Source organism: Eumetopias jubatus, unplaced genomic scaffold (genome assembly GCF_037043125.1).
Source record: "Eumetopias jubatus isolate StellerSeaLion01/CBP00866 unplaced genomic scaffold, mEumJub1_p1.0 scaffold_1, whole genome shotgun sequence".
Taxonomy (NCBI): Eukaryota; Metazoa; Chordata; class Mammalia; order Carnivora; family Otariidae; genus Eumetopias; species Eumetopias jubatus.
Window position 1 is genome coordinate 7,039,351 of NW_028274807.1, and position 23,258 is coordinate 7,062,608.

At 55.4% G+C, this 23,258-nt stretch overlaps 1 protein-coding gene across 1 annotated transcript; it reads right to left on the minus strand.

Annotated features, from left to right (window-relative positions):
• Positions 1-1,293: 1,293 nt before the first annotated feature.
• LOC148164962 (uncharacterized) lies at positions 1,294-11,831 on the minus strand. Its single transcript, XM_088021243.1, has 5 exons — positions 11,030-11,831; positions 10,423-10,963; positions 2,963-3,045; positions 1,643-1,762; positions 1,294-1,373 (listed from the first exon to the last, which is right to left on the minus strand). Exons 1-5 carry the CDS (start codon positions 11,817-11,819, stop codon positions 1,294-1,296), a joined length of 1,614 nt encoding a protein of 537 aa, XP_087877369.1. The 5' UTR covers positions 11,820-11,831.
• Between the last annotated feature and the right edge of the window lie 11,427 nt (positions 11,832-23,258).

A 23,258-nucleotide genomic window follows, 5' to 3' on the forward strand; every position in this document is an offset into this window, starting at 1 on the left:
CTTGGTGCCTGTGCTTTCAGAAGGAGAGAAGTCCCCTCTTTCTTAGTGCCTGTATTTGTCTGGGGAAGGGACCTGGGCCTGGGCCTGCTGGGGTCTCACGGCTGTCCCTGGACTGCCGGGTTGGAGGTCATTCCCACGTTGAGGAGAGTGGTTCCCAGAAGGCAGGAGAAGGGGGTAGAGATGCTGGGTGAACCCACCATCAGCCTTCACTCCTGGATGTTTGGAGACCAGCCTCCCCGATGGGACGACATATGGAGGACCCTGGTGATAGCTTACACACAGGGACCAGCGGAGGCCGAGGAGCAATACCGACAGGAAAAAAAAAAAAAGAAAAGAAAAAAGAGCTTCTAAAAACCCCTGCACACCGACAACCTCACAACTCTGAAAACTTGAAAACGTTACCTAAATAGTGACAAGGAAGGGCTTGCACGTCCCTTTGCATCGAGAATAGGCTGTTACTGGAGAACCCAGAGCTTTCTCCAGGCTGCATCCTGCAGATTCATTTCAGATTTGACATTTCAAAGATTGTTCCGCCCATGTCTTTTTGCTGAGGCCTGAGAGTACCTGAGAACTTACTATTCAGGTGGAGAAATGGAACGCTTAGGAATGGAAGGCCTGTAAGGCTGGTCGCCTGGCTCGTGTTTCTTAGGAGAACAGCAAAGAAAACGAAGCAAAATGCAGAATTCCTCTCTGACATCCTCACTGCCCACGAGGTTCCCAGCTCCGACGAAGCGTGAGTTCTCCCCGTCCAGACCCTGCTGTCTCAGGCTGGGGGGCCACCCAGAGCCCAGAGAAGTGGCTCCTCAAGGTCCGTGAGTGAACTTGGGCGGGAAAAGCTGTGTGTTTATTTTTTCAGGGGCTTCCACATGGAGTCTAGCATCTCCTTTCATTATGGAACAGAAGCAACAAACTACAGCAGCGTTAGCAGGCCTGGGGGTGTCCTCACCAAGGGAATCAGAGAAATGTCGTAGCACCTTGTTACTCTGGTGGGATCTGGAGCCTCTGTCCCTGCTCCTCTCTGCTCTGAAATCACAGCAGTCGTTAGAGCTGCCCCTGGATCTTACTACACATGCTTTAGAAAAGATGCACATGCGTTGCTTTCCGCAATTATAATTCAATACCCATTTTGGTATTTGTGTGTTATTTGTCATCCTTCTGGATTTTACTTTAGGTATCTAAACATACAGTTCTGGGAAGGGGTCCGTGGGCCTCACTGGCCTGCTGAAGGGAGCCGCGGCTCTGCCTACCTGCCGTGCTGGGCCGTGAGTCTGCCCTGTGCTTTTCAGGGAACGCTCACGACCACACCGTCAGGTCGCTATTGACAATGCCCCCACTTATCCAGATGGAAAGACGGAGGCTCGCAGAGCGGACACCTTGCGCCCGGGATGCGGAACAACAAGGGGCCGACTTGGACATGAGCCCCAGGAAACCTGGTCACCCCTTCCTCACCGTCCCACCCGACAGCACGTCTTCAGAAACCCAGCAGGCCCCTCTCTCCGGAAGACCCTCTCCCTGAATCCTGGCTGAGCAGGGTCTATCAGAAATCATGAAGTGAATGTCACCCGGAGCTGGAAACCCGCCAGAGAGAGATGAGTAAAGTGTTCCGCTCCCCTGATTTTTGAGGGGAAACACGGGGCGTTACCCTCTTTCGTGTTACTTAGCGAGGCCGTTGCAAGTGCTCCCGAGTGAGCGAGCACGTTCAGGTGTCTCCGAGTGCACAGCGCCGGCACCAGGCTCGGTCCGGGCCGGACTGGGTCGGGTTCTGGGCAGACAGGCGGGAAGAGGAGGCGAGGAAGGAAAGGGTGAGCGGGGTGGAGAGAGGAGAGGGCAGAGCAGGAGGCAGGAGGCCAGCGGAGACACGGCCCGTGCGTGGGCAAATCAGAGAAGGCAAGGGACCCAGAGCCGCTCTTCCGTAGACGCGGGTTCCAATCCTGCTCTGGCCTCACCGGCTCTGTGAACCGTGCTCTGTGTCCCAGCCTTGGACTGGAGCCTTTGCGCCTGCCTCGGAAATGAGCGCGGGGTTGTCAACTCTGCGTTTGGCTCAGGTGGGCAGCCCGTCCACGGAGACACAGAGGATGTGGGCCTGGCGTGCTCTGGCACCTGAGCCGTTGCTGGCTTGGGCTTCAGGGACAGAACATACTCAGCGTCTTATCCCAGTCTGTGTGTCGCCACCGAAAAGCGCTCCCTGTTCTCCATCTGCCCTTCCCCTGACACCACCCCGTCCTGTGGACCGGACCACACGCCTGCCGCCGCCACCAGCCAGGCGTCACAACAGCAGGGGCGGAACGGGGCTCCCGAGAGCACCAGGGCGACCCAGCTGCGAGCCAGCAGCACCTCTCCTCCCTGGGGTTTTCGGCACAAGGAGCCCGTGCCCCTCAGCGTCTGTTGGCCCAGGCCCGCAGGGGTGACTTGTCATTCCCGCTCCTTCCGTGGGCATGCTCCGCATCCTGACAGCGACCCACAAATAGTGGAGCGAGTCCAGAATTTCCGCACTTGTCTTCCCATCCCTGAGCCTGAACAACAGCTTGGGTTTCACATTTCACAGCGGCGCTGTCCTTTCCGAAAAAACCCGGCCCAACTCCGTCCCTAGCTGTCACTTCCCGGCAACCTCACTTACACAGCTTAAAACGACAAATAGCAAGTTCCTTTCCCAAACATCCTTTGGGAGAGTACGCACGGCCCTACAAACAAGGCTGAGCCACCTTCTGGGTGGAGCACCGTGAAATTGCCGCCTTGGTCTCCGATTCTTGAGGACCTGACCCGGCCGCCTGGCCAGGTACGAATTCCCTGCCCTGGGTGTGGGGCCGGCCCTCTGATTTCCATGCTGGCGGGGACCAGGGCTGAAGAGCACGCCATCACCAGGAGCTCAGGAGGGAAGGCACACGGTTCCCCAGGCTGGTGGCCAGGGCACGGCGTCTTTCCTAGGTGACTCACCCAGACTCCAGGTGGGTCCCATGCTCACCAGGCAGCTGCTGGGCCCAGATGGCCAAGGGGGGAGGCAGGGTCTTCAGACGGCTCTGCTCAAGATAGTTGCCGAAAGCCCCCCTGAGGCCCAGGGCATCCACGTCAGGAGGCTTGGCAGAGGCTCTCTTTCCAAAGGGACTTACCCAGGATTGCAGAAGGACGTGGCCTAACAGTAAGATATTTTATGACTCTGATTAACCAGGAGCAGGGAGCTGGAGAGAAGCGGTGATTAATCGTCCTACAGAGGAGCTGGACCCCATCATCCCCACGTGGACAGAGAGACTGGAGCAGCCGGAGGTGTTTGCTGTCACCCCGCCGCGCCCCACGCCCCCATGAAGAAGAAGCCCAACTCCACGCTGCGGGTGAACCCCGGTTCCGCTGGGCGGGCGCTTTGCCTTTCTGAGCGGCCTGCACATTGCAGAGCCCAGTTCCTGCCCTCGGAGGGGGCGCTGCCGAGCACAGACAGACAGACAGACACCTCATGGAGGACAGAGGGGACCTGTGTGGTGGGGGGTGAGACCTGCGTGCTGGGAGCCCAGGGAGCCCAAATCCCCCTAGCGAGGGCTGTCCCCGAGGGGTCCTGGATACCTCCTTTGAGACGGGTGTACGAAGGAATCACAGGAGGACACAGCCCGTGACGACCAGGGTCTCTGGTGTGGGCCCCACGGGAGGCTCTTTGACAGCCTAGTCCTGAGCAAGTCCCTCCTTCTTTCAGGAAGGGTGTTTTCTCCCTGGTTGGGTTTCTCTCTCTGCTGGGCCCAGAAAGCTCAGGGCCAAATTTGGGAGCCAGGGTTTTGAGTTCTCGCATTCCCATAACGTATACAGAGCATCCTGAGTCCCCCTTGCCCGTCTTCCTGTCTTAGTTCTGTGCCCTGATCCCTCAGGCATTTGTGTTTCTGGTTTTTGGTTTTAGGGCACGCACCCCTGTGTGCATCTCCCATCCGCAAATAACGAGCTCGTCTGTCTGTCCTGCCCGGCTGGGGGTGTCTCCGCTGTGCCCACGCATGAGACTGTCTGTGTCCCCAGAGGAAATCCTCTCTCAAATCCACCCAGAAAGAGACCGGGGGGGGGGGTCGGGCCCAGGGCACGCAGTTTTAGAAACAACCCGTCTGGCCCACAGGGGCTGTTAAAGAGGTCTTCGTGTTCAAGACTCTCTTTAGTCTCCCAAAGGAATGAACTAGAGCTGCATCCATCAATGTGAACAATTCTCCAGAACAGACGACTGAGCCAAAAATCAAGTTGCAGAAGAACACGTAGGAGACGATATTATTCAAAACCTTTTTTTTTTATTTAATTTAAGTGGTGTTCAGCGGTATGTTTGTCAGATGGCACTCTGGTCACCAAACTGAGGATGTGCGGCTTGTCAGAGGAGCTGCCTTGAAGGACCCTAGTCCTTCCCATGTTTCCCATGGCTCACCTACGTCTGTGGGAATTGACCACTGGGCTCAGGGACACAGACCGTGGTCTTAGCCAAGGCACTAAAAACCCAGCGGGTCCGTGTGGGGGCACAGGAAAGCCCCCTTTTTGGGGTTCCATCAGGACAGAATGCTAATCCTTGAATAGGGATGGGACTTCTTCCTGGGCCACCCATGGGAGACAGGAAGCCGTGGCTGGGTGGGGTGAGGGACACCTCACCTCGGGCACAAAGTCTGAGAGGGTGTCCTCTTCAGGCCCATTGTGATGCTGTCATCGGAGAACAAAAGCAGAAAGGAACAAGTGTCTGTGAGGATGTGGAGAAACTGGGACCCTTGTGCCTTTGCCGGTGGGAATGTAAATGTGGTGGCCGCTGTGGGAAACAGGAGGGAATTTCCTCAAAGAAGCAAAGCTGGAGTTCCCATAGGATCCCGTGAATCTTTTTTTTTTTAATATTTTTTAATTTTGTTATGTTAATCACCATACCTTACATCATTAGTTATTGATAGAGTGTTCCATGTTTCATTGTTTAACCCCCAGTGCTCCATGCAGTACGTGCCCTCCTTAATACCCATCACCAGGCTAACCCATCCCCCACCGCCCTCCCCTCTAGAACCCTCAGTTTGTTTCCTGAGATTAAGAATTCCTCATAGCAGTGCGGTCATAGGATACATGTCTTTCTCTGACTGACTTATTTCGCTCAGCATAATACCCTCCAGTTCCATCCACGTCACTGGAAACGGCAAGATCTCATTCCTTTTGATGGCTGCATAATATTCTATTGTGTGTGTATATATACACATATATCCACACACAGAGACACACACACACACACACATATTCACATATACTGTATCTATCTATCTATCTATCTATCTATATATTTCACATCTTCTTGATCCATTCATCTGTCGATAGGATCCCATGATTCTGCTTCTGAGTTCACACTCCAAGGAAGTGAAAGTCCGGAATCAAACAGATACCTGCACACCACTGTTCCAGGGGCGTCATTCCCAGTAACGGGAAGGGGCAAACAACCAAAATGTCTGTGGATGCACACGTGGGTGAAAGAAATGTGGCTCTAGCCCCACACGGAATCTTACTGAGGCTTAAAAAAGAATGACATCCTGACATTCTGACCCCTGCTACGGCGTGGAGGACCCCTCAAGTCATCACGCTCAGCACAACTGGCCAGGCCCAAAGGACGGACCCTGTGTGATCCCACTTAAATGAGGTGTCTGGAGCAGTCAGGCTCTTAGACACAGAAAGAAGGATAGCGGGTGCCAGGGGCGGGGGGCAGCGGGGAGAGGAGAGTGTGTGTTTCCTGGGGGCAGAGGTTCAGTCTGGGAGGACGAAACAGTTCTGGCGGTGGATGGTGGGGGTGGTTGCACAACAACGGGAATGTGCTTCATGCCACTGAATTTTGCACTTAAAAACAGGTAGGGGCGCCTGGCTGGCCCCGTCGGTTAAGCCTCCAACTCTTGGCTTCGGCTCACGTCATGATCTCCGTGTCCTGGGATCCAGCCCGAGCTGGGCTCCATGCTCAGTGGGGAGTCTGCCTCTCTGCTTCTGTCTCCCTCTCCCTCTGCCCCTCCCCTTACTCCCGCTCGCACACGCTCACTCTCTAAAATAAATAAATGAATCCTTAAAAAAAATAGGTAAAATGGTAAATTATATATGTATATTTTATAATAATAAAAAAATTTAAGGTATGCCAAGAAGACTCCATAATCAAGATAAATATTTGCATGCAATATTATTTTTAAGAATGAAAATTTATGCAGAAAACCCATGATGAGCACAATGGCAACATTTTACAGAAAGAGGACTTGCATTTCTGGTTCTCCCTGCTGTGCCCGGGCTCCACAGCGGTGCGCCTGGCACCAAGTTACCCTCTTGGAGAACAACACAAGTGTGATTTCTCCCTTGGGCGCAAGCCTGCATGGCCAGAATGATTTATTCTGGTTTCACATGCCAGTAAATGAGGCTCCTCGGACGAAAGTCATGTGGCCCCAGTCGATCCTGTGCCTTTGGCCTCTGCGAAGCTGCCTCCTCGTGCACACCGCTCTGGGCTCAGGGTGCGAGGAGCCGCGATCGATCGGACTCCTCCTGAGAAAGAAGCCTGAGGTCAGAGCCCGAGCTGGAGATTTCCATCCTGGAAGTCCTTCTTGGGAATTTTATAAGAACTGGGTGAATGCATGGCTTCATCACTTTTTTTGTTTCCATTGTTCTATCCGTGATGCGGTTCTTCCGGCTCTGTAATCTGGTCTAATAAACCCTAATTAGTAAAGTTTCCCTGACAGTGCTGTACTCCCTGGCTCCCGGGAACCCGAACCGGAGCGGGACCTTGGCACGGGGTCTTTGTCCTCCCGGGAAGGGCCTGGGTCACCAGCTGCCTCTTGCTCAAGGTCAACTCTTTCAGGCTGGGACCGTGTCTGTCGTGTTCTTAGCGGTACCCAAATGGGCCTGGTACCTGGCACACACAGAAGGCCCTTCATAAATCATTCCCGAGTGCGCAAGTGAGTGAATGAAAAATAAAAGTCTAACCAGCATATCACCCTTTACGAAGTACACACGGTCTTTTTGGCAGCTGTCCCTGAAACTTGTACCTGCGGGAATTGTCAAGGAGAATTTGCTGCGTGAAATGAGAAAGCATATAGATTTTGTGAGGCTTCAAAAACCATATTAATTATCTGTATTTCTACTCTTCAGTTGAGGTGGACAACAGTAAAATACATACTCTTTAACCCCGAAAGGGGTGAAAATATACCTTGTTACCAAATCCTTAGCAGCTGTGTTTGCATTTGCTGTGTCCTAAATGCACAGCCCATTGAGTTATCAGAAACCTGCTTAGGGGACAAAGGGGGGTGTGTGTGTGTGTGTGTGTGTGTGTGTGCGTCTGCGTGTGGTGTGAAGGCGTTGAGGTATCTTCAAGCTGAAGAGTTTCCTTCTTTGCAGAGCTGTTGCTGTGCCTGAGCAAAGTGGTTCCTCCGTGGCTGGTCTCCCTGAGAAGCATCTCAAGTCTATGGTTCATTGGGTTCCTCTGAAATGGGCATTGTTCCAGGGACAAGATTGCCCGTGAGGACAGGAGCCCTGGACAGGGTAAGTGGGAACAGTCCGGGTGCACAGGGTGTGCATCCATTCTGCCTCCCGCCCCCACCCTCCCAGCGTTGAGTTTCTGGGCTCCAGAAAGCTAACGGCACAACCTTGCCTTGCTCACCAGACTAGGCTGTTTTGTGCCCCGGGGCTTTGCCTGTGGTGGGCCTTTTGCCAGAAATGCCCTTGCCCCCCGACTGCCCCCACTCCGATCCCATCATCAGGTAAGGATCCTGGCTACTCCCCATCTGTTCCCAGCATAGATGGCACATGGGGGCCGAGCAGGGTCTCAGCTCCCCAACCTGAGGAATCCGAATCTTCTGTGACAAGGTCTTCAAGTGATCCATATGCGCTTTCGATCTTTCTCTTTGTCTCTTTTTAAAATTTCTCTTTTGAAATTTGTCATGGTTCCCACTGGTAGCCGCGTTGGCTTCATCGGGTTGGACGTGCGCCCCCTTGGAAATCCTCCCCTGCACTCCAGCCCCTCCCGAAGCTGCCCCCGGGGTCCCTGGTTTGGGTGCAACTGGGAGGTGAGACCACCTGCTCAGGAGGGCCATCGGGGACGGTGGAAACCTGGCAGGAGCCCAGATGGACAGGCCTGCTCCACGCCGCACCCCTCAGAAAGCGGGCTCCCCACTGCGTGCAGTGGGTCCATGCCTTGTTGAGTCTCCTCAGGGCCCCACGCAGAGATTTTTCTAAGGGTTCCTTGAGGACGCCCAGACAACACACAGCCATCTTATAGAAGGTGGGAGTCTTCCTTCCTGCCTCTCCTCTGACCCCCCAACTGCCCAAACACAGCCCCGATCTGTCCTCCCCCTCCATCTCCATGACGACCACCCCAGTGCCAGCCCCCAGTGCCCCCTGCAGACCCTGTGAGCCCCCTCCCAGAACCCAGCCACGTCTCCCCCTCCCCTCGTTCCCTTGTCCCCAAAGCCACGCAGATCTGTGCACAACACACATCATACCCGTGCCCAGCCACCACCCCTGTCTCCAGGTCTACACCCGCCCCAGTGTCTCTACCCTGCACGAAGGAGAGCTCTGGGCAGGGCACCTGCTGCCAGCCCCCTTGCCTGTCACCTGTGCCCTGTTTCCCCAGCCCCGGCAGCACAGCCCTGCCTCGGCCTTTATACTCCTGTGCTCCCTGCCGGGAACATTCTGCCCCCCTGCCCTCCCAGGCTACCTCCCGTGACCTTCATCTCAGCCGGAACGACCCTCTGGGTGTGGCCCCTGAACCCGGTAGCCGTCACCCTATTCGAATTCTCCACAGAGCAGAGATTGCTATTCCTTGTCCCCTTGCTCTGGATTACCTGGCCTTGCCCCTCACTAGGTCGGAAGCCCTGGGGGTCCTCGGGCCTCGCCCCTCGTGGCAGGACAGCGCCAGAGACATCGTAGGAGCTGCAGAGATTCTCACTACATATGTGGGTGCGAATGCAGGCAGTAACACACACAGGCACACTTTGGGTCAAATAGAGTTGTGTGTGTGGGTCCGTCTCCAAATTGCTTCTGGACTCTTTTCTGCCTGCCCTGTGCCCGAGGCGGACTCTCCTGTCTGCTCTCCAGGCCCTCTGGGGGCTGCCCTGCACCAGCAGTCCATGGGGGCCTGGAGGGCAGAGGGGGGCACTTTGCCCCATTCCCGGGACTGCCCCCCACTGGGTTCAGCAGATGCCACCTCCCTGGCCTCCCTGCAGGCCCAGGGGTGGGACCGCCTCCCCCTGTGGATGGAGGCTGGGAGCCCCCTCCTTGGTCCTGCCCTTCTCCCTGCTGCAGCTGGGGACTGTCCCCTGGCCTCCTCCTCCGCCGCACCCCGTGTCGGAGAAGGGCTCCTGCCTGGGATCTTCCCTGGTCCATCGGGACACTCTGCTCTCTGTGCAGAACATCAAGGAGACTGTCCTCTCTTTACACATTGCACACACACGTTTTTTTCCTTTCAGTAATTTATTTATCTACAAGCAATTAATGAAATTGTCAATTTTAGTTTTACATCTTCAGGTACTCACAAAGCAACTACAATAGTCTAGATTCTGCATCCTGGGGTGTGCGCGTGGGCCCACGCCCGCGTGCATGGGAGTGTATGCTTGTCATCGGGAGAAAACTTTGTATTTGGACTGCTTAAAATTCATAAATGTTAAACAATAAATACTATCTTAAACAAAACAAAGATTAAGAAAAATCACAGAACAAGGAAGAAATGGTTGCAGAGTCTTAAGCTTTCCTATCTATAAATTGAAGATTAAGCTAGTCCCATGAATTTAGGACTGAAATAAGAATTAAGGACTAAAATATGAGTTGAAGGCTAAAATTTGAATTTAGGACTAAAATTTGAATTTAGGACTAAAATCTGACTTCAGGACTAAAATATGAGTTAGGACTAAAATTTAATTTAGGACTACACTAACTATTTTATACAGTTTGAGTGGTATGTTGTTTTGTTTAAGTTTTTTTCTCTCTCTCTTTTCAAGGCAATCACATTTTATTCACATAAATACTGAGTCATTTCTGCGGAACTGTAACCCTAGTCCTAGAGCGCGGGAATGGTCTTGTTGAAAGTCTCTATCCATGTCCACGATAGAGGATGTCCTCAGGCCCAGTGGCATTAATTTAAATCCGAACACCATACCTAGAGCCTAGAGTTCTAAGGCGTCTGGCGGGAAGCTGTGTAATCACGACAATGTGAACGAAGCTCTATGTGCACAGTCCGCGATGGGGTCACACGGCTCTCCCGCGGAGAGTCACTGTGGCGTCAGTTCCGAAATAGTAGCCGTTTCACCGGAGAGAGAGCCGTCAGACCTTCTTCACAGAGCTCTGTGAAGATGCTGAGCCGGGCTGTGGCGGCTCAGAGCCCAGCTGCCCTGAGCCCAGTCAGCCCTGCAGGCGACCCCGGGGCCCGGGGCCCTCACGGTGGGCCTTCCCTCCCCCCTGGGGGCCCGATGACCCCAGGGACCCCCCGACCCTTCCCGGCCTGCGGGGGCTGTGGGCGGAGCAGCCGGACCCGGAGGGTCCCTCGGGACCGGCCGGCAGCTGGACTCCGCACCGGCTAGCATCCGCCTCAAGCGATCATTCTCTTTCCTTAGCTCCTGGATCTCTCTCTCTCTGGACGCAGCTTCCATCCAGCTTTTTGTGGCTCTGTCCTGATGGAAGAGGACCACCTTGCGATAGTAGGAGGTGGTTCTCTCCAGCTCCTTGCCCAGGTCTTGGGCCATCTTCTTGTAGAGGTTGCGCATCTGGCACGTGAAGTTCATTTCTCTGTACACGCCGGCCAGTTTCTTCTTCACTTCCAAGCACTGAGCTTCCGCCTGAAACACTTTTCTGTGAAGTTGTAGGATGTATGGGTCCTGTTCATCCAGGGGGTTCTGAAGTTTCAGCCTCAGCTGCTGAATCTCCCTGTCCAGCTGGGAAGTTTCCTTCTGCAAAGGGTCCTCCTGGGTTTGCAGGCTGTGGATTTGTCGTGTCAGCCCCGCGGTCTCTCGCCTTTCTGCCCGCAGTTGTCTGGCTCTGTCTTGCTGTTCCCCTTCGGGACTCGGAGGGGACCCGGGGCAGCCAGCACCCTCAGGGACGCCCTTCAGATCCACTGGTGCCCGATGGGCGGGCTGATCGCCAATCCCTGCTCCCCTCTTTGGCTGGACTCCCCAGGTCCCGGCACCGGCGTGATCTGCAGGGAGGTCAGGCGGGGGGACGGCCTGGCGCCCGGGTCTGGCCCTCCACGGGGACCGGCTGGCCTGATCTTTCGGGACCGGCTCCATGCGTGCCTTCGACGGCTCCAGCCTTTCTTCTCCCTCCTTCTCCTGACCTTTCTGCCTCCATCTCGAAACTTCTTGGTTCAGCAGTTCTGGTCCTTCTGGAAAAGGAGTGTTTTCACGCCAATCCTTCCTTCTTTTCCTCAGAAGTTGCTCTCCATCCTTCTCTGATGTTCGGAGGATGGGTTTTTCCCCGGTGACCTGGGGAAGGTCGAGAGGCTGGCTCTTCGGTGCCTTCTTCAGAAAGTTGACAGTGTCCCAAAGCACCAACCTGCTCAGGTGTGTGCTCATTGCTGACAAGCACAGGGCTTTTCTCGGGGGAGGACTGGGCACCACCCCGGGTGGCCTGAGGGCGGCCTCGGCTTGTGTGGTTGGGCCACTCTCCTCACAGCATGCTCCACACACTTCGTGGCGGGCAGAGCCCCTGTGCCCCAAAGCCTTTGCGCTTCTTCGGGTGAGTCGTCTCTTCACTAGGAAAACCAGCAGCACAGTCCATACCAGCACTGCCCAGAACAACACGGGCCGACTTCCAGAAATCACCAGCAGCGCCCCCCACAGGTGCTCCAACACCAGCTGCCAAAGGGATCCGGAGGCCGACGGGGGGTCCTCCATGGCTGCGTCGGGCTCCACAGCTCTGCCTCCGAGGGCCAGTGTCCTGTGGCCACAACTGACCACTCAGAACCCTGTGGAGAGTTCCACCTCTGAGGTCAACCGGTGCCCGGCAACCAGGGCAGAGTAGGTGGGCCGGGGGAGGGGAGGCCACCCGGGGGAGGCCAGCCAGGTTCCAGAAAACAGTTCTCCCTGATTTTGCTGTGAAGTAGAAAGTTGTCTCAATCACACAAGCCCTGGGGGAGGTGGGAAGGGCTGATGCCAGCCCTGAGCTCAGCCACTCTGGGCCCAACTGGCCCTGCAGCAAGCCTGGGGGGCTTGGCTGGGTCACGTCCGTCTGTGCACAGAAGAGAATCAGGGCACAGTGTTCAGGCCTCCTTCCCGGGCGAGGCCCGTTCTCCTGATCTTAAGTTTCCCTGGGCTGCAAGGACTCTGGTCCTGTCTGCAAAGGTCCCACGTGCTCCCTCCCTTAGGTTCCCTTCCTCCTCTGTATGGTCACTGTGGGCTGGCAGGTCACTGTGGGTCTGAGACCGAGGGTGTCCCCAAAGCTATTACCTAAGAGAGCAGGATTCCAGTGCTAACAACTCAGGAGCAATCAACCGGAACCGGCCGGGTCTGACACCTCCGTGGACTCTGTGGAGCCAGCCTGTCCGCGTTCAATGCACGTGTTCCTGCAACGGCGTGACTCTGGTACAGGCGACCCAGTGACCCGGGCTGTTTCCCTCAGAGGGCCCTCCATCTACAGCCCGTGCCTTCCAAGGAGGGCCTGGGGGTGGAAATTTCATCAGCAGTGGGGACAGGAGAGAAAATCCAAAGAACACAACCAGCCCCAAATGGGCCACCATTGAAACGAAGGATAAAATTGCCCTCGTGAGCATTTGCCACGGTCGCTGACCAGAGGCTGGTGTGGGGGCCAGAGCGCAAAAGTGCCTCACGGAGGACAGGAGTAATCCATGGATCTGCTGACTGGGGCCCCTTTCCTTCGGGGCTGGATAAGATTTTCGGGAGTCTGCGGATGGGGGCGCCAGTCAGGGCCCACTTCCCTCTTCCCTCCTGGCCCTGCAGGGGTGCCCAGGGAAGAGACCGCGGGGCACGGGCAGCCCTGTCTGTGCAGCCCCTTCGAGGCTCGGGCCCCCGACGTTCAGAACAGACGAGGCCTCGGTCTGGGGTTACAAGGCCCAGGAGGGAGCCTCGCTCAGAAATGCAGAGAGTCACAGCTGGGGCCGCAAAGGCCTGGGTCTTGCCCCGAAGCCTCCTTCTTCCCCAGGGCAGGGGTGGTACCCCTCAGAAGCTGACCCGGGAGGGAGGTGCCCCTGCACACACAGGAGCTCGGGAACCCCAAGCCCAGGTTGGGTCAGCGGCCAACGAAGGGCCCTCAACTCATGCCCCCTGCTGTGTCCCCTGGGCAGGTTTGGAAGCAGAGCACAACAATGTCCCCACACCCACCCAGGGAGAGGGCAACTGTCATGGGCCGTGGGGGACCCCAGAGGGAGAAGGCCCTGCAATCCCAGAAACAGGGAAGCTTGTCACCGTCCTTATACTTGTAAGGTAGGCGCCCGAGTGTGGCCAACTGAACCGGTGAGCTGTCTCCTCTTGTGTGTTCTCAGGTGTTTGCTCACCAGCAGAATTGTTATAAAATAGAAACGATAGGATTCTTTCACGTGCAGGTTGCAGAAACTCATCTGCTTAAGGCTCAAAGGGGACTCAGGTTAGGTCCTTTCTGAGACTAGGAAAGGGGCTCGGGAACAGCTGAATCAAGGGCCCAGGTATCAAGATTTTGTTCCTTGCTGTCTTTGGGCTCTACCACTTTCTCTGCAGTGACTTAGTGCTCAAACAGAGTATCTCCAAAAGGGACACCATGGCCTTTGGCACCCCGGCATTCCAGGATTCTTGGTGCCTGTGCTTTCAGAAGGAGAGAAGTCCCCTCTTTCTTAGTGCCTGTATTTGTCTGGGGAAGGGACCTGGGCCTGGGCCTGCTGGGGTCTCACGGCTGTCCCTGGACTGCCGGGTTGGAGGTCATTCCCACGTTGAGGAGAGTGGTTCCCAGAAGGCAGGAGAAGGGGGTAGAGATGCTGGGTGAACCCACCATCAGCCTTCACTCCTGGATGTTTGGAGACCAGCCTCCCCGATGGGACGACATACGGAGGAACCTGGTGATAGCTTACACACAGGGACCAGCGGAGGCCGAGGAGCAATACCGACAGGAAAAAAAAAAAAAAAAGAAAAAAGAGCTTCTAAAAACCCCTGCACACCGACAACCTCACAACTCTGAAAACTTGAAAACGTTACCTAAATAGTGACAAGGAAGGGCTTGCACGTCCCTTTGCATCGAGAATAGGCTGTTACTGGAGAACCCAGAGCTTTCTCCAGGCTGCATCCTGCAGATTCATTTCAGATTTGACATTTCAAAGATCGTTCCGCCCATGTCTTTTTGCTGAGGCCTGAGAGTACCTGAGAACTTACTATTCAGGTGGAGAAATGGAACGCTTAGGAATGGAAGGCCTGTAAGGCTGGTCGCCTGGCTCGTGTTTCTTAGGAGAACAGCAAAGAAAACGAAGCAAAATGCAGAATTCCTCTCTGACATCCTCACTGCCCACGAGGTTCCCAGCTCCGACGAAGCGTGAGTTCTCCCCGTCCAGACCCTGCTGTCTCAGGCTGGGGGGCCACCCAGAGCCCAGAGAAGTGGCTCCTCAAGGTCCGTGAGTGAACTTGGGTGGGAAAAGCTGTGTGTTTATTTTTTCAGGGGCTTCCAGCTGGAGTCTAGCATCTCCCTTCATTATGGAACAGAAGCAACAAACTACAGCAGCGTTAGCAGGCCTGGGGGTGTCCTCACCAAGGGAATCAGAGAAATGTCGTAGCACCTTGTTACTCTGGTGGGATCTGGAGCCTCTGTCCCTGCTCCTCTCTGCTCTGAAATCACAGCAGTCGTTAGAGCTGCCCCTGGATCTTACCACACATGCTTTAGAAAAGATGCACATGCGTTGCTTTCCGCAATTATAATTCAATACCCATTTTGGTATTTGTGTGTTATTTGTCATCCTTCTGGATTTTACTTTAGGTATCTAAACATACAGTTCTGGGAAGGGGTCCGTGGGCCTCACTGGCCTGCTGAAGGGAGCCGCGGCTCTGCCTACCTGCCGTGCTGGGCCGTGAGTCTGCCCTGTGCTTTTCAGGGAACGCTCACGACCACACCGTCAGGTCGCTATTGACAATGCCCCCACTTATCCAGATGGAAAGACGGAGGCTCGCAGAGCGGACACCTTGCGCCCGGGATGCGGAACAACAAGGGGCCGACTTGGACATGAGCCCCAGGAAACCTGGTCACCCCTTCCTCACCGTCCCACCCGACAGCAAGTCTTCAGAAACCCAGCAGGCCCCTCTCTCCGGAAGACCCTCTCCCTGAATCCTGGCTGAGCAGGGTCTATCAGAAATCATGAAGTGAATGTCACCCGGAGCTGGAAACCCGCCAGAGAGAGATGAGTAAAGTGTTCCGCTCCCCTGATTTTTGAGGGGAAACACGGGGCGTTACCCTCTTTCGTGTTACTTAGCGAGGCCGTTGCAAGTGCTCCCGAGTGAGCGAGCACGTTCAGGTGTCTCCGAGTGCACAGCGCCGGCACCAGGCTCGGTCCGGGCCGGACTGGGTCGGGTTCTGGGCAGACAGGCGGGAAGAGGAGGCGAGGAAGGAAAGGGTGAGCGGGGTGGAGAGAGGAGAGGGCAGAGCAGGAGGCAGGAGGCCAGCGGAGACACGGCCCGTGCGTGGGCAAATCAGAGAAGGCAAGGGACCCAGAGCCGCTCTTCCGTAGACGCGGGTTCCAATCCTGCTCTGGCCTCACCGGCTCTGTGAACCGTGCTCTGTGTCCCAGCCTTGGACTGGAGCCTTTGCGCCTGCCTCGGAAATGAGCGCGGGGTTGTCAACTCTGCGTTTGGCTCAGGTGGGCAGCCCGTCCACGGAGACACAGAGGATGTGGGCCTGGCGTGCTCTGGCACCTGAGCCGTTGCTGGCTTGGGCTTCAGGGACAGAACATACTCAGCGTCTTATCCCAGTCTGTGTGTCGCCACCGAAAAGCGCTCCCTGTTCTCCATCTGCCCTTCCCCTGACACCACCCCGTCCTGTGGACCGGACCACACGCCTGCCGCCGCCACCAGCCAGGCGTCACAACAGCAGGGGCGGAACGGGGCTCCCGAGAGCACCAGGGCGACCCAGCTGCGAGCCAGCAGCACCTCTCCTCCCTGGGGTTTTCGGCACAAGGAGCCCGTGCCCCTCAGCGTCTGTTGGCCCAGTCCCGCAGGGGTGACTTGTCATTCCCGCTCCTTCCGTGGGCATGCTCCGCATCCTGACAGCGACCCACAAATAGTGGAGCGAGTCCAGAATTTCCGCACTTGTCTTCCCATCCCTGAGCCTGAACAACAGCTTGGGTTTCACATTTCACAGCGGCGCTGTCCTTTCCGAAAAAACCCGGCCCAACTCCGTCCCTAGCTGTCACTTCCCGGCAACCTCACTTACACAGCTTAAAACGACAAATAGCAAGTTCCTTTCCCAAACATCCTTTGGGAGAGTACGCACGGCCCTACTAACAAGGCTGAGCCACCTTCTGGGTGGAGCACCGTGAAATTGCCGCCTTGGTCTCCGATTCTTGAGGACCTGACCCGGCCGCCTGGCCAGGTACGAATTCCCTGCCCTGGGTGTGGGGCCGGCCCTCTGATTTCCATGCTGGCGGGGACCAGGGCTGAAGAGCACGCCATCACCAGGAGCTCAGGAGGGAAGGCACACGGTTCCCCAGGCTGGTGGCCAGGGCACGGCGTCTTTCCTAGGTGACTCACCCAGACTCCAGGTGGGTCCCATGCTCACCAGGCAGCTGCTGGGCCCAGATGGCCAAGGGGGGAGGCAGGGTCTTCAGACGGCTCTGCTCAAGATAGTTGCCGAAAGCCCCCCTGAGGCCCAGGGCATCCACGTCAGGAGGCTTGGCAGAGGCTCTCTTTCCAAAGGGACTTACCCAGGATTGCAGAAGGACGTGGCCTAACAGTAAGATATTTTATGACTCTGATTAACCAGGAGCAGGGAGCTGGAGAGAGGCGGTGATTAATCGTCCCACAGAGGAGCTGGACCCCATCATCCCCACGTGGACAGAGAGACTGGAGCAGCCGGAGGTGTTTGCTGTCACCCCCCCGCGCCCCACGCCCCCATGAAGAAGAAGCCCAACTCCAGGCTGCGGGTGAACCTCGGTTCTGCTGGGCGGGCGCTTTGCCTTTCTGAGCGGCCTGCACATTGCAGAGCCCAGTTCCTGCCCTCGGAGGGGGCGCTGCCGAGCACAGACAGACAGACAGACACCTCATGGAGGACAGAGGGGACCTGTGTGGTGGGGGGTGAGACCTGCGTGCTGGGAGCCCAGGGAGCCCAAATCCCCCTAGCGAGGGCTGTCCCCGAGGGGTCCTGGATACCTCCTTTGAGACGGGTGTACGAAGGAATCACAGGAGGACACAGCCCGTGACGACCAGGGTCTCTGGTGTGGGCCCCACGGGAGGCTCTTTGACAGCCTAGTCCTGAGCAAGTCCCTCCTTCTTTCAGGAAGGGTGTTTTCTCCCTGGTTGGGTTTCTCTCTCTGCTGGGCCCAGAAAGCTCAGGGCCAAATTTGGGAGCCAGGGTTTTGAGTTCTCGCATTCCCATAACGTATACAGAGCATCCTGAGTCCCCCTTGCCCGTCTTCCTGTCTTAGTTCTGTGCCCTGATCCCTCAGGCATTTGTGTTTCTGGTTTTTGGTTTTAGGGCACGCACCCCTGTGTGCATCTCCCATCCGCAAATAACGAGCTCGTCTGTCTGTCCTGCCCGGCTGGGGGTGTCTCCGCTGTGCCCACGCATGAGACTGTCTGTGTCCCCAGAGGAAATCCTCTCTCAAATCCACCCAGAAAGAGACCGGGGGGGGGGGTCGGGCCCAGGGCACGCAGTTTTAGAAACAACCCGTCTGGCCCACAGGGGCTGTTAAAGAGGTCTTCGTGTTCAAGACTCTCTTTAGTCTCCCAAAGGAATGAACTAGAGCTGCATCCATCAATGTGAACAATTCTCCAGAACAGACGACTGAGCCAAAAATCAAGTTGCAGAAGAACACGTAGGAGACGATATTATTCAAAACCTTTTTTTTTTATTTAATTTAAGTGGTGTTCAGCGGTATGTTTGTCAGATGGCACTCTGGTCACCAAACTGAGGATGTGCGGCTTGTCAGAGGAGCTGCCTTGAAGGACCCTAGTCCTTCCCATGTTTCCCATGGCTCACCTACGTCTGTGGGAATTGACCACTGGGCTCAGGGACACAGACCGTGGTCTTAGCCAAGGCACTAAAAACCCAGCGGGTCCGTGTGGGGGCACAGGAAAGCCCCCTTTTTGGGGTTCCATCAGGACAGAATGCTAATCCTTGAATAGGGATGGGACTTCTTCCTGGGCCACCCATGGGAGACAGGAAGCCGTGGCTGGGTGGGGTGAGGGACACCTCACCTCGGGCACAAAGTCTGAGAGGGTGTCCTCTTCAGGCCCATTGTGATGCTGTCATCGGAGAACAAAAGCAGAAAGGAACAAGTGTCTGTGAGGATGTGGAGAAACTGGGACCCTTGTGCCTTTGCCGGTGGGAATGTAAATGTGGTGGCCGCTGTGGGAAACAGGAGGGAATTTCCTCAAAGAAGCAAAGCTGGAGTTCCCATAGGATCCCGTGAATCTTTTTTTTTTTAATATTTTTTAATTTTGTTATGTTAATCACCATACCTTACATCATTAGTTATTGATAGAGTGTTCCATGTTTCATTGTTTAACCCCCAGTGCTCCATGCAGTACGTGCCCTCTTTAATACCCATCACCAGGCTCACCCATCCCCCACCGCCCTCCCCTTTAGAACCCTCAGTTTGTTTCCTGAGATTAAGAATTCCTCATAGCAGTGCGGTCATAGGATACATGTCTTTCTCTGACTGACTTATTTCGCTCAGCATAATACCCTCCAGTTCCATCCACGTCACTGGAAACGGCAAGATCTCATTCCTTTTGATGGCTGCATAATATTCTATTGTGTGTGTATATATACACATATATCCACACACAGAGACACACACACACACACACATATTCACATATACTGTATCTATCTATCTATCTATCTATATATATATTTCACATCTTCTTGATCCATTCATCTGTCGATAGGATCCCATGATTCTGCTTCTGAGTTCACACTCCAAGGAAGTGAAAGTCCGGAATCAAACAGATACCTGCACACCACTGTTCCAGGGGCGTCATTCCCAGTAACGGGAAGGGGCAAACAACCAAAATGTCTGTGGATGCACACGTGGGTGAAAGAAATGTGGCTCTAGCCCCACACGGAATCTTACTGAGGCTTAAAAAAGAATGACATCCTGACATTCTGACCCCTGCTACGGCGTGGAGGACCCCTCAAGTCATCACGCTCAGCACAACTGGCCAGGCCCAAAGGACGGACCCTGTGTGATCCCACTTAAATGAGGTGTCTGGAGCAGTCAGGCTCTTAGACACAGAAAGAAGGATAGCGGGTGCCAGGGGCGGGGGGCAGCGGGGAGAGGAGAGTGTGTGTTTCCTGGGGGCAGAGGTTCAGTCTGGGAGGACGAAACAGTTCTGGCGGTGGATGGTGGGGGTGGTTGCACAACAACGGGAATGTGCTTCATGCCACTGAATTTTGCACTTAAAAACAGGTAGGGGCGCCTGGCTGGCCCCGTCGGTTAAGCCTCCAACTCTTGGCTTCGGCTCACGTCATGATCTCCGTGTCCTGGGATCCAGCCCGAGCTGGGCTCCATGCTCAGTGGGGAGTCTGCCTCTCTGCTTCTGTCTCCCTCTCCCTCTGCCCCTCCCCTTACTCCCGCTCGCACACGCTCACTCTCTAAAATAAATAAATGAATCCTTAAAAAAAAATAGGTAAAATGGTAAATTATATATGTATATTTTATAATAATAAAAAAATTTAAGGTATGCCAAGAAGACTCCGTAATCAAGATAAATATTTGCATGCAATATTATTTTTAAGAATGAAAATTTATGCAGAAAACCCATGATGAGCACAATGGCAACATTTTACAGAAAGAGGACTTGCATTTCTGGTTCTCCCTGCTGTGCCCGGGCTCCACAGCGGTGCGCCTGGCACCAAGTTACCCTCTTGGAGAACAACACAAGTGTGATTTCTCCCTTGGGCGCAAGCCTGCATGGCCAGAATGATTTATTCTGGTTTCACATGCCAGTAAATGAGGCTCCTCGGACGAAAGTCATGTGGCCCCAGTCGATCCTGTGCCTTTGGCCTCTGCGAAGCTGCCTCCTCGTGCACACCGCTCTGGGCTCAGGGTGCGAGGAGCCGCGATCGATCGGACTCCTCCTGAGAAAGAAGCCTGAGGTCAGAGCCCGAGCTGGAGATTTCCATCCTGGAAGTCCTTCTTGGGAATTTTATAAGAACTGGGTGAATGCATGGCTTCATCACTTTTTTTGTTTCCATTGTTCTATCCGTGATGCGGTTCTTCCGGCTCTGTAATCTGGTCCATTAAACCCTAATTAGTAAAGTTTCCCTGACAGTGCTGTACTCCCTGGCTCCCGGGAACCCGAACCGGAGAGGGACCTTGGCACGGGGTCTTTGTCCTCCCGGGAAGGGCCTGGGTCACCAGCTGCCTCTTGCTCAAGGTCAACTCTTTCAGGCTGGGACCGTGTCTGTCGTGTTCTTAGCGGTACCCAAATCGGCCTGGTACCTGGCACACACAGAAGGCCCTTCATAAATCATTCCCGAGTGCGCAAGTGAGTGAATGAAAAATAAAAGTCTAACCAGCATATCACCCTTTACGAAGTACACACGGTCTTTTTGGCAGCTGTCCCTGAAACTTGTACCTGCGGGAATTGTCAAGGAGAATTTGCTGTGTGAAATGAGAAAGCATATAGATTTTGTGAGGCTTCAAAAACCGTATTAAATATCTGTATTTCTACTCTTCAGTTGAGGTGGACAACAGTAAAATACATACTCTTTAACCCCGAAAGGGGTGAAAATATACCTTGTTACCAAATCCTTAGCAGCTGTGTTTGCATTTGCTGTGTCCATAAGTGCACAGCCCATTGAGTTATCAGAAACCTGCTTAGGGGACAAATGAGGGTGTGTGTGTGTGTGTGTGTGTGTGTGTGTGTGTGCGCGTGCGTGTGCGTGTGGTGTGAAGGCGTTGAGGTATCTTCAAGCTGAAGAGTTTCCTTCTTTGCAGAGCTGTTGCTGTGCCTGAGCAAAGTGGTTCCTCCATGGCTGGCCTCCCCAAGAGGCATCTCAAGTCTATGGTTCATTGGGTTCCTCTGAAATGGGCATTGTTCCAGGGACAAGATTGCCCGTGAAGACAGGAGCCCTGGACAGGGTAAGTGGGAACAGTACAGGTGCACAGGGTGTGCATCTCTTCTGCCTCCCGCCCCCACCCTCCCAGCGTTGAGTTTCTGGGCTCCAGAAAGCTAACGGCACAACCTTGCCTTGCTCACCGGACTAGGCTGTTTTGTGCCCCGGGGCTTTGCCTGTGATGGGCCTTTTGCCAGAAATGCCCTTGCCCCCCGACTGCCCCCACTCCGATCCCAACATCATCTAAGGATCCTGGCTACTCCCCATCTGTTCCCAGCATAGACGGCACATGGGGGCCGAGCAGGGTCTCAGCTCCACGACCTGAGGAATCCGAATCTTCTGTGACAAGGTCTTCAAGTGATTCATATGCACTTTCGATCTTTCTCTTTGTCTCTTTTTAAAATTTCTCTTTTGAAATTTGTCGTGGTTCCCACCGGTAGCCGCGTTGGCTCCATCAGGTAGGACGTGCGCCCCCTTGGAAATCCTCCCCTGCACTCCAGCCCCTCCCGAAGCTGCCCCCGGGGTCCCTGTTTTGGGAGCAGCTGGGAGGTGAGACCACCTGCTCAGGAGGGCCATCGGGGACGGTGGAAACCTGGCGGGAGCCCAGATGGACAGGCCTGCTCCACGCAGCACCCCTCAGAAAGCGGGCTCCCCACTGTGTGCAGTGGATCCATGCTTTGCTGACTCTGCTCAGGGCCCCACGCAGAGATTTTTCTAAGGGTTCCTTGAGGACGACCAGACAACACACAGCGATCTTAGAGAAGGTGGGAGTCTTCCTTCCTGCCTCTCCTCTGACCCCCCAACTGCCCAAACACAGCCTCGATCTGTCCTCCCCCTCCATCTCCATGATGACCACCCCAGTGCCAGCCCCCAGTGCCCCCTGCAGACCCTGTGAGCCCCCTCCCAGAACCCAGCCACGTCTCCCCGTCCCGTCGTTCCCTTGTCCCCAAAGCCACGCAGATCTGCGCAGAACACACATCACACCCGTGCCCAGCCACCACCCTTGTCTCCAGGTCTACACCCGCCCCGGTGTCTCTATCCTGCACGAAGGAGAGCTCTGGGCAGGGCCCCTGCTGCCAGCCCCCTTCCCTGTCACCTGTGCCCTGTTTCCCCGGCCCTGGCAGCACAGCCCTGCCTCGGCCTTTATACTCCTGTGCTCCCTGCCTGGAACATTCTGCCCCCCTGCCCTCCCAGCCTACCTCCTGTGACCTTCATCTCAGCCTGAACGACCCTCTGGGTGTAGCCGTCACCCTATTCGAATTCTCCGCAGAGCAGAGATTGCTATTCCTTGTCCCCTTGCTCTGGATTCCCTGGCCTTGCCCCTCGCTAGGACGGAAGCCCTGGGGGTCCTCGGGCCTCGCCCCTCGCGGCAGGACAGCGCCAGAGACATCGTAGGAGCTGCAGAGATTCTCACTACATATGTGGGTGCGAATGCAGGCAGTAACACACACAGGCACACTTTGGGTCAAATAGAGTTGTGTGTGTGGGTCCGTCTCCAAATTGCTTCTGGACTCTTTTCTGCCTGCCCTGTGCCCGAGGCGGACTCTCCTGTCTGCTCTCCGGGCCCTCTGGGGGCTGCCCTGCACCAGCAGTCCATGGGGGCCTGGAGGGCAGAGGGGGGCACTTTGCCCCATTCCCGGGACTGCCCCCCACTGGGTTCAGCAGATGCCACCTCCCTGGCCTCCCTGCAGGCCCAGGGGTGGGACCGCCTCCCCCTGTGGATGGAGGCTGGGAGCCCCCTCCTTGGTCCTGCCCTTCTCCCTGCTGCAGCTGGGGACTGTCCCCTGGCCTCCTCCTCCGCCGCACCCCGTGTGGGAGAAGGGCTCCTGCCTGGGATCTTCCCTGGTCCATCGGGACACTCTGTTCTCTGTGCAGAACATCAAGGAGCCTTTCCTCTCTTTACACATTGCAGACACACGTTTTTTTCCTTTCAGTAATTTATTTATCTACAAGCAATTAATGAAATTGTCAATTTTAGTTTTACATCTTCAGGTACTCACAAAGCAACTACAATAGTCTAGATTCTGCATCCTGGGGTGTGCGCGTGGGCCCACGCCCGCATGCATGGGAGTGTATGCTTGTCATCG